General features: G+C 32.5%; 1 protein-coding gene across 1 annotated transcript; it reads right to left on the minus strand.

Moving 5' to 3' along the window:
• Positions 1–3,276: 3,276 nt before the first annotated feature.
• On the minus strand, positions 3,277–7,572 carry LOC134240757 (uncharacterized). Its single transcript, XM_062722839.1, has 2 exons — positions 7,524–7,572; positions 3,277–4,611 (listed from the first exon to the last, which is right to left on the minus strand). Exon 2 carries the CDS (start codon positions 4,584–4,586, stop codon positions 3,300–3,302), a length of 1,287 nt encoding a protein of 428 aa, XP_062578823.1. The 5' UTR covers positions 4,587–4,611; positions 7,524–7,572; the 3' UTR covers positions 3,277–3,299.
• Between the last annotated feature and the right edge of the window lie 7,004 nt (positions 7,573–14,576).

Here is a 14,576-nt window from a genome sequence, read left to right on the forward strand (position 1 = left end):
ATAATTTGGTCTAAATTAACGCACTAGTACTTTCAAAATAAACAAGAGGCCCATGGGCCTTATAGGTCACCCAAGTATCATGCGACAACTTTTCAACAATTGAATTTGATTCGTTTTAAACTAGAGGCCATGAAATTAACAATTTTGAAAGAGGCACCATTGCTTATCATAATTATACACTCAGCATGCTTATTTTGGTTACTTAAAACCCAGAGGTAGATCAGAGTAACAAAGGGAAAATGCATTTCCACTTTTAGTGAAATTTCCCGGCCCCTGGGTCAGGCCTTCTTCTGTTAGGGCGGGTCCTTAGTTGAGCTTCCCATACCACACGAACCACTGACCAAAGTGCAAACTTTAAAGCATTAAATTATTTCAGACTTTGTAACCCCCCCCACCCCCAAGTAAAGTACCTCTGTCCCAGGGGACAGGAAATTAACCATTTTTGGAAGAAGCAGGTTTTTTGCAGGTTTTTTTTCATATATATATACATAGATCATTGGCATTATACCAAATAACAAAGGGAAATATTTTCAAAGAATTCAAGCATTTTCACTATATAAACATCAGAGCCCCCCCCCCCCCCACCCCCCACCCACACACAAGAATCTCTATACCAGGGACCCTGAAATTCAAAAATCTCAAAGAGGCATCCTTCCTCCTCATAACTATGTACATAGTTCATTGGTTAAATGCTCAGGTGCAGAAAGGAAGAGTTTTAAAGAATTTATGCATTTTCACTAATATATATTCAATAAAGCCCTGCCCAAACACTAGAACCCCCAACCCGGGGGCCATGAAATTCACAATTTAGGAAGAGGTAGCTTTATTCAACATAATTATGTACTTGGTTAGTTTATTTAATACTCATGATTAGGAGCAAAGAAGAAAATTTTCAAGAAATCATTTTTTACTATATAATCTATATAGCCCCGCCCTAGCACTAGAACCCCTGACCCTGGAGCCATGACATTCACAATTTTGGAAGAGACATTCTTGCTCATTTTTAGCCATGCACTTGGTTAGTTTATTTAATGCCCACGAACAGAGAAAAAGCATTTCAAAGAATTTTTGCATTTTCACTATATAATCTTTATAGCCCCACCCTACCACTAGAACCCCTGACCCTGGGGCCATTAAATTCACAATTTTGGAAAAGGCGGTCATTTTCAACTTACCTATGCACTTGGTTAGTTTATTAAATGCCCACAAACAGAAAAGAAGAATTTCAAAGAAATAATGCATTTTCACTATATAACCTGTTTAGCCCAGCCCTAGCACAAGAACCCCTGACCCTGGGGCCATGAATTTCACAATTTTGGTAGAGAACTCAATGCTGATTACAATTATACCAACAGTTTAACTGCTTGATGTTCCGGAGTAAAGAAGAAGATTTTTAAAGATTGCACTAATTTTAGTGGTTTTTGCCCCAACCCCTAGGCCCCGGGGGGGGGGGGGGCAGGGACCACAATTCACAATTTTTGTTTCCCTTCACCCATAGATACTATATGCCAAATTTGGTTGAAATTGGTTCAGTGGCTTCAGTGAAGAAGCTAAAAATGTTCAAATGTTAACGTACGACGAACGACGCACGACGACGGACGAAAACAGTAAACTCAGGTGACCTAAAAAGACATTTTTCAAAGTGTGTTTATACAAAGTTTAAAGACAATGTTTCTTAAAATTCTATTGTAAAATTAAGGTATGCCACTCGTGAAGTTTATATTATTAAGGATTTTTTTAGAAGTATATTTTAGATATGTACTCGTGTGTAGTATGACTATCAGCGTGCATCTTAATGAGCTACAGTACAAATAAGTTGAACTTAAATTAAAACTCTTTCGTTAATCACTTAAACTTTATTTCATTTTATCAAATGTATCCATGACAATAAATATAATCTTATTTAAGGTAAAATTATTTGAGTAAATTTATCATGGAACAACAAAAACGGACAAATAATGCGAAAAAATGATTGCGTGACCTTTTAGCACTGAAAAGGTTAAATATATGGGGTATAAAAAATCTGAATAGGCAATGAAATATTTCTAGTATCAAACTTTTCACTACGAAAGACGAATAGGGCCACATAAAAAATATTTTTATCTCGTAATTACGAGATCTTTTCTCGTAATTACGAGATAATTATCTCGTTATTACTAGAAAAGATCTCGTAATAACGAGAAAAGATTTCGTTATTACGAGATAATTATCTCGTTATTACGAGAAAAGATCTCGTTATTACGAGTTCATTATCTCGTAATTACGAGAAAAGATATCGTAATAACGAGAAAAGATCTCGTTATCACGAGTTAATTATCTCGTAATTACGAGTTAAATATCTCGTTATAACGAGAAAAGATCTCGTAAGTACGAGAAAAGATCTCGTTATTACGAGTTAATTATCTCGTAATATATAAATTTATAATTATCTCGTAATTACGAGATCTTTTTTCGTTATAACGAGATAAATAACTCGTAATTACGAGATCTTTTCTCGTTATAAAGAGAAAATTAACTCGTAAAAACGAGATCTTTTCTCGTAATTACGAGATCCTTTCTCGTAATAACGAGATCATTAACTCGTAATAACGAGATCTTTTCTCCTAATTACGAGATAATTAACTCGTAATAACGAGATCTTTTCTCGTTATAACGAGATCTTTTCTCGTAATTACGAGATAATAATATTTTTTTATGTGGCCCTATTCGTCTTTCGTATTTTACGACAAAAGTGCTGATCGGTCAAAAATATCGAGAAGTTAAAAATAATGAAAGAGAAAAAAAAATAGAAGTCATTGATGTAAATTTCGAAATATGGGTCAGAATATGCGATAAATTTCATTTAAATTACACGTTTTCTACTTCCTTTATCAAGTTTATCATGAATCAGATGTAAAGTATAACATCAAATTAATGTCATTGATGCTTTAAATCAGATAGTTGTGTCAGATAGTATGGGGAAGAAGATAGCTTCCACAACTCTTTCTTCACACCATTTACGTTTAACGCATGAAAGATAAAGATTAATGGTGTGTTTAATTTGTGGTGAAGGTGTGTTTCTTCTTCTGTTTTTTTTTAATTTGAAGAGGGATATGGGAAAATACAAACATAGAAAGTGGAACATGATAATGTTTTTAAAAAACAAAACCTTCGTTTTAAGTGAAACACCATCAGATGTCATTGCATGGCTGCAAATTTTGGAGCAAATATAAGCATATTTGAATTTTGTCTATCAAACTTAAATAGAAAAGTCAATTGCATTGTTTTTATTTGATAAAAGAAGATATGTCTTAAACATTTTAGCCGAAGATGTACATGTTATAAAAGTATTTCCACTTGTAGGCTAAACGGCCAGGGGCACTATGGACCTGAGCGCCCTCTCTGTCAGAAACGGTGGCTGTCAGGCATACATCAGACCCTCTAATCCTATTAAGATGATCAATAACAGATTGTGCAGACCAAGCATAATGAACCCCCCAAACTACAGTTTCAGTTCTAACATGGTTCATTTGCCCTTGGTAATGCCATACGTTTATCTTCTGTTTTTCTTTTGGAACGCTTGATGTTAAAACATTCCTTCCGTCTTTGTTAATATATTTATCCCCTCCACAGAGCTTAAAACCATGACCATTATTTCCTTTCCATGATTCAGCCATTTTGTTGTATACGATGACGACCCAATCCCTCCAGTAAAATTTTGTCGTGTAGAAATCGTACAATCGTTTTGCAAATTGAGCGTGATTATCATCTTTGTGCTGTGCAGAAAGCATTTTCAAATCTTCCGTCTTTTGAGTTTCCCACGCATTAGCAACTTTCTTATCCACACATTTTCCTTTCTGTAGGACTTTCTTGATGTTAGCCTCCCATATTGTTTTTTCCATTTTATAGGAGGCTTTCCTGTTTGTGAGCTCCAAATACGCTAAATTAATCTTCACGGCTGTCATGAGAAGCGCGGTACATCCAGCCATGACCGACTGCATCTTTTTACGATCGTAATTTGTATATGCCATTGCTTCATCTGGAATATTGTCTGTAAAAGATCGTTTTGTCATAATACCGTTATATATATTTTGAGCTGCACTGTGATAACTGACCTCGAATGCCTTAATAAAGCGCGACTTTTGTCCATTGACAGCATCTTTAGGAGCTGATATTAACATATGTAGGCGATGTGACAAAGCGTGAATATTTTGTTCAATTGCAGAAAACTGCGACTTGAGACCCTTTGATTTAATGAGGTTTGTTACTTCGGTAAAAAGCCTTTCCATATTTCTGAAATTTGAATCTACTTTCGAAAACTGTTCTTTTAAGTAGGTCAAGGTTGGATCCTCTTGTTTCGGGAGAAATATGGTTATGATATCCATAACTGGTCCAATAAGAGCCAAAAACGGAGCAACTTTACCCATTACTTTAGAGAATTTAGCAAACTTCTTGACGTCCGACACAATTTCAGTTATAGCATTGGTTGCCTCAATTCCAGCTTTCACAACCTCTGTTGCCTTTGCTGCATCATCCCCTACGTCAGCCTGAAGGTCAGCAATTAAGACCAGCAGCAACACAAACAGCAAAAGAAGAAAGATCTGCATGATTGCGACCAATAGTAAGGGGGTTCTATAATAATAAAAAATTACATTCAAGATATAGCATGAAAGAAAAGAAATATGTTTTTCAATTGCACTTATTTCTATAAATGGTTTCAATTATTTCAAAGAAGTAGAAAATATTTAGTTGGTATACGTATTATCAATTGAAAATATTTTCAAACATAAGGAGATCATTTAAGAAATTTCGTGATCAAATATTAAGGTTTTTTTATGACCAGATAGCATTGAATTGAGACAGAACGTTTGACATACTACATGTTTATAAACAGTTTAATATTTAAAATTAATACCATATCACTTATAATCTACTTTGTTTTACAAATTATGTATTTTAAAGGAATTCGAGTTTTATAGACGCAAATTTCTTTAATATAAAGCTATATGCTCAATAAATAAAAAAATGGATGAAAATTGAAAAAAAAAATTTTTTTATACATTTTAATGTCCTCTTAAAATTTGACCAAAGTCTTTTCATTTTTCAGTTCGTACGGATTATAAAGATAATGGTAACTCCTCATGCTAAAGTCAATCTAAACTAACAAATCAGGAGCAAACAAGGAGAACAAAACATCAGAGATGGGATCCGATGCTATGACAATGTAAGTATCCCATTTTTCTTAGCCGTTCCTAAATTTTTTGTGCTCTGAGTCATGATTAAAAAACGGGAAAAGGTCGCAGACAATTCAGTGTGAAATAATGGCTTAACGATTAGCAGGACGATCGTCCTTCGAATTAATAAAAGAATATAGAACTTCATTTGTAAAAGAATGACCTTAATCGAGATGGATGATATTCTTATTTCATCAACTTGTTTGTCAACATTACGTCATGTTTTACAAATTATTCTTATGAATTCATGCTCATCTCTTTCTAATCAACTCTGACACATAAACCCCAACTGCAGATGAAAAAGGGAATGTTATTTCATAAGTAAAGGAAGTCGATGATAAAAACATCACGTTACATTAAAATTTGCAAAAATTCTTTTTCTATAAAGAAATCCAAAATGAATCATATGTGTCAGAATCTGTGGCGCCTTTAATTTTAAGTTCACTGAGATATATATCAAAGTGCTATATTAATATTAGTGGACGTAGTGATATTGTTAATTGATAATACTTCGACGAATCATATTACTGTCACTTTGAACATTTAACAGGCGATTGAAAATTTAATTTAAGTTTAAGTCTAGTTGTTTCGTGATCCTGGGATGGGATGTCTGAAGACTACATTGATATCAATGAGGTATTCCGGTATCAGTCTAATATCAACTTCAAAGTAGGAAGGAGAGTGATCTTAAACAAAGAGTTTTGTTGATGACCAATTACTAGGCCTTTCAATTGCCGCTAGGGTTCGCTGTTATGAACGATAACTCGTTGATGAAACTTGTTTTGAGCATGTCCAAGGTATCTAACTGTTGATAGGCAAATCCGTTTTTAGCATTTTCTAAGTGTATTTTTTTTTTGGCTGTCAGCAGAATCCAGTGGTTTTAAAATTTAAAACTCATTTTAAACTTATTTACTATAGAAATGTGGACACGGTTTAATTGCATATAAGTAAAATTTTTAATGAGATAAAAAGTTAAATCTACATGTACCCTTCTTCTTAGTTCTGACCAGATAAATATTTATACTCGGTCGTTCTTCTTCGTGTTTATTAACACAAATAAGATGATTAATTGTTGCATTTACTTGCAAGAGTATTTATATTCATATTGGAAGCGCAAAAAATGACATTATTTTCCATCTCGCGAGCTTCTTAACAATCGTCAAAGAGACTTAAAAATATTGAATATAGTATGTTCTCCATTAATTTGACCCTGTTATTTCAGGTAGAGTGAAGATAGTTTCCTTCTTTTGGTCAACACTTTTTTGTACAAAACAATGTAAGGAACCCTTTTGTGTACATAATACCAATGCTGAAGCAGCCTATATGTCATTCCTATAAACGACAACTCATAAATCGGCACGTAGTTGGTCATTTTTCACACCAGAGTTACCTGTCCTTAAAACACAACATCGTACAAGTCAATTATAAATAATAAAACTGTTAAATGATTTAATGAGAGGTATGCATAAGTTATTTTCTATTTTGATAATTTCATGTACCTATATATCTAATCTATGAAATGTTATTTACCATATGTGCAACTTGAAAAATTAGTTGAATGGCCTACAATTACCTGATAGGAAAATATATTATTTATTTAAAAAGGAGGTTTTTTTATATTGAAAGACAAGGTTTTAATCTATAAGTAATGGATATATGAGGAATAGTTGTTTTAAGTGTAAAAAAAATATTACTTTCTGATTTAACCCAAAAAAGACAATTTTAAAATATAAGTATTAAAAGAAATCTCAAAGTTTAAGTTGAGTTCACTTTCTGATTACCATTACTTTAATAGATGAATACCACTAAATTTTTCCTGTTATACCACTAAATATTTTTGCGAGGAATAATGTAAGGAAATGCATTAAGCTGTTAAGTAGAGAATTAGTTTGACCCTTCAATGTTTATTGATTTGTGAGGATTTGTTGTATAGTTTATGAATGAACAGTATGCGTTTAACTTCAAGAAAAAGAAATTGCAGAAAGTTGATAAAAGGCCGAGTATTCTTAAGTAAAATATCTACACCAATTTAACCGAGAATATGCAGAGTACATTTTTTTTTGTTTTTTAAAGGATCACCGTGTCAAAGTAGTTTGAAAACACAACCAGCTTTTAAAATTGAGTGGCAATAAAATAAAATACGACTTGAAATGCTGCACATTTTTTTTTCAAAATGAAGGGGAAAATACACTTTCCCCATGCGGAATTTTTTTTTCAATTTATTTGAATATAATGCATAACTATTTAGAAAGAAGTTTGTAAGAATGAAGTTGTTAAATAATAATAATAACGATGAAGTAGAAATATTACCCTTTGATAGTCAGAATCCACCGTCCAGTTCAAATCCTTTTGTTTTGACATTTATAGATATTCATTTCAATTCGATCGAAAACACCTGCTAAACAATAAACACAAATAGTGATTAAAAATAATAACCTCACAAATAGCAAACGATATGTTAATTGAATTTTGAAAACATATGTCATTTAACCTTTTGTAACCTTTAGTATTTACAAACTTCTTTGTAATTCAAAGATGCATATGTTTCAGAATAAATAAAAAAGAAGATATTTGATGCATTTAAAAATACCCGAGGCAATAAATCAACAAAAACAGTCCAAGGACGTACAAATTCGGAATACTCAGTAAACAGAAACATAAAATGTTCCGGGGTTTAATAGCCACGATGGACTCAATTAATACCAGTTCAAACATAAGACAAACAATATTTTTATTCATACAAACTTGTTTACAAATCATTTAAGGTCTTACGAAAAAAATGGTCAGACAATTAAAATGAACTTAGTTAAATTAAATTAAATAAATTCCATTTATATATAGAGACACTTTCTTTAAATTTTTTTTCCATTTCCGGCATCTTGTTTTAGGCCTACAGTATCAAATTTGCACTCATGTACTAGGAATATCATATCTTAAGCAGAATTATCCCACTGAATTAAAGGAACTCTTTTTTCAGGTGCATATGATGCAACTTCCTGGATGGTGTGTAGGCTGTTTGTCAACATGTGACTCCCAGGTGTATTTTGAGGTAGGTATGTTTACAGTCAATTTTCTTTCTTAAAAGCCGCATATGGCATTATTTTGCTAATCTTAAAGAAAAACGTCCGTTATCTCTCGATTTCCGTCTACATTTTGCACCAATTTAATCAAATATAATGGCAATTTGGCCATAAAATCTTTGTTTAATTTTGCAATTTGGCCATAAAATCTTTGTTTAATACAAAGAACAGTTTAATGGTAATTGATGAATTGCCTTATTACCAGCGCTAAATAGTAAACTATCCATAATTCCAGTTCTTGAAAAGAAGGGGATAGACGATATTTTCCATTGAAATCGGACTTTTAAGCATCATCATATTTTGAAATTGTCTTGTATGGAACGCCATAGCTGCCTTATGTGGCTATTTTATATTATGCTGTGGTTATTTTATATTATGCTGTGGTTATTTTATATGAAGATGGTGCTCTTTTATATTATGCTGTGGTTATTTTATATGAAGATGGTGCTCTTTTATATTATGCTGTGCTTATTTTATATTATGCTGTGCTTATTTTATATTATGCTGTGCTTATTTTATATTATGCTGTGCTTATTTTATATGAAGATGGTGCTCTTTTATATTATGCTGTGCTTATTTTATATTATGCTGTGCTTATTTTATATGAAGATGTTGCTCTTTTATATTATGCTGTGCTTATTTTATACGAAGATGGTGCTCCATTATATTATGCTGTGGTTTTTTTATATGAAGATGGTGCTCTTTTATACTGTGCTTATTTTATACGAAGATGGTGCTCTATTATATTATGCTGTGGTTTTTTTAATATGGAGGTGGTGCTTTATTATATTGTGCTGTGGTTATTTCATGTGATGGTGGTTTTTTTCCAAATACATATATCATGTCAAGAAATTCCTCATATTTTAAAGATTAGATTTAATACTGAGTTTATCAGCTATTATCTCGAAATGTTGAAAGTAAAACAAATACTAGTACCAGTAATTGATGTAATTAAAATCATTCAAATACACTATGACTATCGCTAATTCCTCTTTTTTCCATAAGTTATGCACTTGGTTTCAGGTTGGTGTATTTTGTGTATTAATGTTTTCCTAGGTGCAGTGTCTAAGATTAGCACGTTTCAAAAATGTCGTTTTACTGTATATAGGTACGACATTTGCCATTTTCGGAAAATCTAGAGGGATTTGTTGTCTCTGTCATTCCGGGACGCCTCAACATTCTACATATTTAAAATCGTCACTTCCATTGCTATCACTTGCAGTGCTAAATATCAAGAAGTTTTTGTTTACTGCATATTTTATACGACAAATTCAATTTGGTAGACTATTGAAGGGCGTTATTTAAGGATTTTTAAATGTAGATTTCACCCGAAATTATGTCCGAAACTGGTAGAAAAAGTGTAGATATTGATTAAAATCAAGAGTGAACCGAGCCCGGCACCTAGTAAGGGCAAAATCTACTTTTGAAAATCCTATGTATTTAAAAAAAAACACCATCACATGAAATAACCACAGCACAATATAATAAAGCACCACCTCCATATTAAAAAACCACAGCATAATATAATAGAGCACCATCTTCGTATAAAATAAGAACAGCATAAAAGAGCACCACCTTCATATAAAATAAGCACAGCATAATATAAAAGAGCACCATCTTCATATAAAATAAGCACAGCATAATATAAAATAACCACAGCATAATATAAAAGAGCACCATCTTCATATAAAATAACCACAGCATAATATAAAAGAGCACCATCTTCATATAAAATAACCACAGCATAAAATAAAAGAGCACCATCTTCATATAAAATAAGCACAGCATAATATAAAATAACCACAGCATAATATAAAATAGCCACATAAGGCAGCTATGGCGTTCAATAGTCTTGGATATGATTAAATGTTCCTTATATATTTTCTTATGTTTTAGACAAATGCATAAAAAATATAAATATATTAATAAAATATAATGTTTCGGTTGGAAATAGCTTTGATATTGTAGGAAAACAAGTATTTTTTTCGTTTAAACACCCCCCCCCCTCCCCCCCCCGTAAAACACAAAACGCGTTGGTACGAATCTGTGAAATAACAGCCCATATTACCTGTGTATCTGTAAAAAGGAATTTTTGTGTGACGGGGGATGTTTTAAAAATACTTTCCGTTTTCCGTTGATTTCTATAGTGAAAAACACAAGTTTTACTAAAAGTTTAGTATTATTTCTCTTTGTTTTCCAAAATAAGTAAGGTTTTATGAAATTGATATAATTATCTATAAAGATTTTAAAAAAAAATATCGAATATGTTAACTTTTGAAAAATGACTTGGAGGTAAGCACGAGAACAATACTATCCTTCGCGGTTCTTTTTATTTTAGCTTTAAACTTAATTTTCTCTTTCATGAATTTTCTGCTGAAAGTATAATTAATTACATAATCTAATTCAAGCTATATAGTAATATAGAGTGAAATTATTTCCTTATGTGAGACCTAAAGAGGGAAAGGTAACTCTCATTTTCACTACAGTTTCTCTGATTTCAGTAATTGTCTCCCCTTTAAAAGATAAATAATGGCGAATAAACAATGCGGCATGCACTCTGGTCATCAACGGATAGTTTTGAAACCTGTATACCCGTATTTATACCATGCAATCACCTCTGTAACCTTTGTTGTGTTTATCACACAGGTAAGAAAAACAAGGTTTTTAATTTAAATAACTTTGATGAGCTAAATAATAAAAAACGTTACATTTTTACATGTACTGACTCTAGATCTCTTCTATAAGAAAATGTCACATTTTACACATACAATAATACATTATTTACATGTCCACAGTTTCTTCATTTATACAATTGAACAGTGCATAGTGAACCATAGAAACAATTATTGTATGTAAAATAGTTCATAGAATATATTTGAAATACAAATTTCATACATTTGAAATGTACATATCCCCCTCCCTTGTAACAGTCTTATAATTTCCTTTTTAATTTTAGATTTTGTTAATGATTTACTGTAAGCGTATTTAGATTTTTCCGTACAGCTGATATATTTTAGATCTGTATTATTTTCTTTGAATTTATATTTTAACAGTTTTTATTTTATTTAAAAGTAATTTTGTTTTTTTGTAGTTGTTTTAGATAATGGACCACTCTATTTCCTTTTACAACTGGTGCCCCAATAGATTCACAAAGTTCCAGTGTTGAGTTTCCATAACCCCTACTGTCCCTAGTAGCAGTTTATGAGGGAACCAACCCCAGTAGACACAGCACGCTTCATCAAAGGTAAGTCTACGCAGTAGTGTTTGTAGCAATTCTCGTACTCTGTCCTGCATCGAAGCTTCAGGTCCAACGCAAATCTTCTCTGCATTTATTCTCCTATGGCCTTGGTTCTTCCCGGAAACATGTGACTGCTGAATGGATCCTTGGCAGTCTGTTTTCGTTGAGAGTCAAAGAAGTGACGCAAGTCCTTAAGGTTTTCAATTTTTCAGTTGCTCCAGATGCAATGGCACTGTCTCCATCACTTGTGAAATGGAATATGACTAGTTGACCGTCATCACTTTGTAACTCATAAACACAATTTGCAGCTCATCTCGTCTCATCTCCAATGGTGGTCTCAAGAGGAATGGTTGCAGTGCAGTCGTCGTGTCCTGGGCAGGTAACTTCCTTTCTTTTGATTCGTAGGTGTGCGTCTTTCTTACATAGTTTATACCCACAGAAAACTGCCAAAACATTTTTCCTCTGAGTTACATTTTCACTTACGATATTAGTCATTAGAGTGAAAGCTTGGAATATGGTTTTAAAATGACACTGAAGGTGTACCGAGCATCTCTTTCCGCTCTGATGGGGGTATTTAGAAGTCCACATCTTTTTTAGTTCTTGAATGTTCTATTGAATTTTTCTTCATACTGTTTTACTTTAAATCCGGTAATAATTTTTTCAAAGTGTCAAATAATTTGCCAAATTTTTTTAAAGTGTCGAAGTTTTCGCCAAAGTTTTTGAAAGTGTTAAAGTATCCAAGTTTTCGATAAAGTTTTTAAAAGTGTCAAAGTTTTCGCCAAAGTTTTTCAAAGTGTCAAATAATTTGCAAAATTTTTTTAAAGTGTCAAAGTTTTCACCAAAGTTTTTCAAAGTGTTAAAGTATCCAAGTTTTCGATAAAGTTTTTCAAAGTGTCAAAGTTTTCGATAAGGTTTTTCGAAGTATCAAAGTTTTCGATAAAGTTTTTTTCAAAGTGTCTAAGTTTTCGCCAAAGTTTCTCAAAGTGTCAGAGTTTTCGTCAAAGTTTTTCAAAATGTCAAAGTTTTCGTCAAAGTGTTTCAAAGTGTCAAAGTTATCACTATATTAAACCAATTTTTTAAAGTGTCAAAGTCATAAATATAGTTAACTATAGTAAACTATAGTTAACTATAGTTAACTTTAGTATTTTTTTTGTTAGGGACTATAGCTCTCCGAAAAAAAAAATATTTTGACAGACCGGAGAACTGTAGTGCCATCCATTGTAAAAACCGTAAATTTTTTGCGCACAAAAAGTTGCGCTTAGTTCTTGATTAATTCTTCCAAATTCTTACCTGAATCGCGAAAAAGATAGATAAAAACCCCTTACTCCTCTATGAAGTACTCTCGTAGTTGAAATCTGCACGAAAGACGTTAGACCAAATTATCTTGCAAACCAAAATTACAGTACACATATAGACGAAATTTTCCATGATCTCAATTTCAGGGCAAGGAGGGCTATAAACAACAATTATTTGGAATATTTTGTGATGGAAACAGTAAAAGAATATGTAAGAAACACACGGTTAGTAATATTTTAATATGACAGTTTAAAAACATAAAAGAATAAATCGAGAAAGAGTGCCATTTTTTTGAGCAATAGATATACAGTTTGTTCAGTGGCTGGCACTGTAGCTCTCCAGTCCGTCTATATTTTTTCCGGAGAGCTACTGTTCTACAGGTATGTTGGCGGCTGACGCTGGCTCAATATTTGCAGCAAGAAGCATAAAAAGCATACCCTCTGTTGTAAGATTGGTACCCAGGTGACCGACAGCCATGGTCACATTCAGTTGTGCAGCTTTTCGTCCTCTGGCAAATCTTCTCACCTCGTCGTAAAGCTTTTCTAGGTGACTGGTATGCATGAAGTCGTACTTCTTACATCGAATAGAAAGGATCCATGCCAGGCCTTGTTTTTCCTCCCTATGCTAATTCCAGTACACTGGACCAATACACTCTGGAAACTTATGTGAGTGTTCTTTAAATGCATTGTTCCACAATTTGACAGTCTTTACTTGGTGAGGTACTTTGTATAAGAAATTGGTCATATGACACAGATTCTAAGTGGGTGTCTACTGGCTGGACCTCCCTGGCCCGATTTGTAGAAACTTCATCTCAATGCTTAGGCTTTTGACATCTATAAATGAAAACATTTCATTTTCTGTGGCCGTACAATGTCTTGAAACTCTTCTTTACTTAGTCTCCTGGGCCTTTGTTGTGAGGAATACTTCCTTTTTTTGTACTGATGCATCTATTTTGGTCCTTTTATTAGCATAATAAATATTTAACTGTATACTTGTAGATTTTTCTAAGAATATGCTATTGTATTTGGTGCACATTTTAAGTATTGTAAACTTTTTATTGTTTATTTATTTTAGAGCTGCCTGGTCTTCTAAGAGAAACTCAATTCTTCCATGACTGATGGAAAAGCCCCACTGCTTAAAAACCCCTTGACCTAATCACTAGCCATAAATCAGTGATCACTGTTATCAAAGCTCCAAGGTACTTTATAAAAGTCTCTTTTGACACCATTTTTTCCAATTTCTGGTTTTGTTTTAGAATTAAGATTTTCACTTTTTTGTTAATCAATTCCTAGCTGCAGATCTGTAGCGTTATGGTTTCATATTTTTGTCTTTGACAATAACACTACAGATCCCATAATGCAAAGAAGGTGCAATTAACGGCGCAATATTTTTTGCGCACTTTTGGGGAGAATTTCTCCACTTTCCAGCATCGATCAATTTACTAACCTTTCACTCCCTTATTTTAGGCACATTATTTAACTAATCTGTATATTTTATCCATCTCCAAACCCTTTATAGTCGTCACTACATGTGATATGTAAGGCATCATTACATTCGATTTCTTTTTCTCAATAATTTTGAAATTAATATACTTAAGATGAATTTTTACAGAAATTTAGTCTAAAATTCAATAAACTATTAAGAAGAGTTATCTTTTATTTTTTTTTCTCCCTTATGAACAAAAATGAATTTTGTTGTACTTGTATATGAAAAATAAATGTATAATAGCCATTTCATTTTCTGCAATTT

Source organism: Saccostrea cucullata, unplaced genomic scaffold (genome assembly GCF_032062105.1).
Source record: "Saccostrea cucullata isolate Sc308-1 unplaced genomic scaffold, CSIRO_AGI_Scuc_v1 ctg906, whole genome shotgun sequence".
Classification (NCBI taxonomy): Eukaryota; Metazoa; Mollusca; class Bivalvia; order Ostreida; family Ostreidae; genus Saccostrea; species Saccostrea cuccullata.

What these genes read in the sequence shown, in the direction of transcription:
- LOC134240757 (XM_062722839.1), bottom strand. Translation starts at nt 4,586, where the DNA reads ATGCAGATCTTTCTTCTTTTGCTGTTTGTGTTGCTGCTGGTCTTAATT.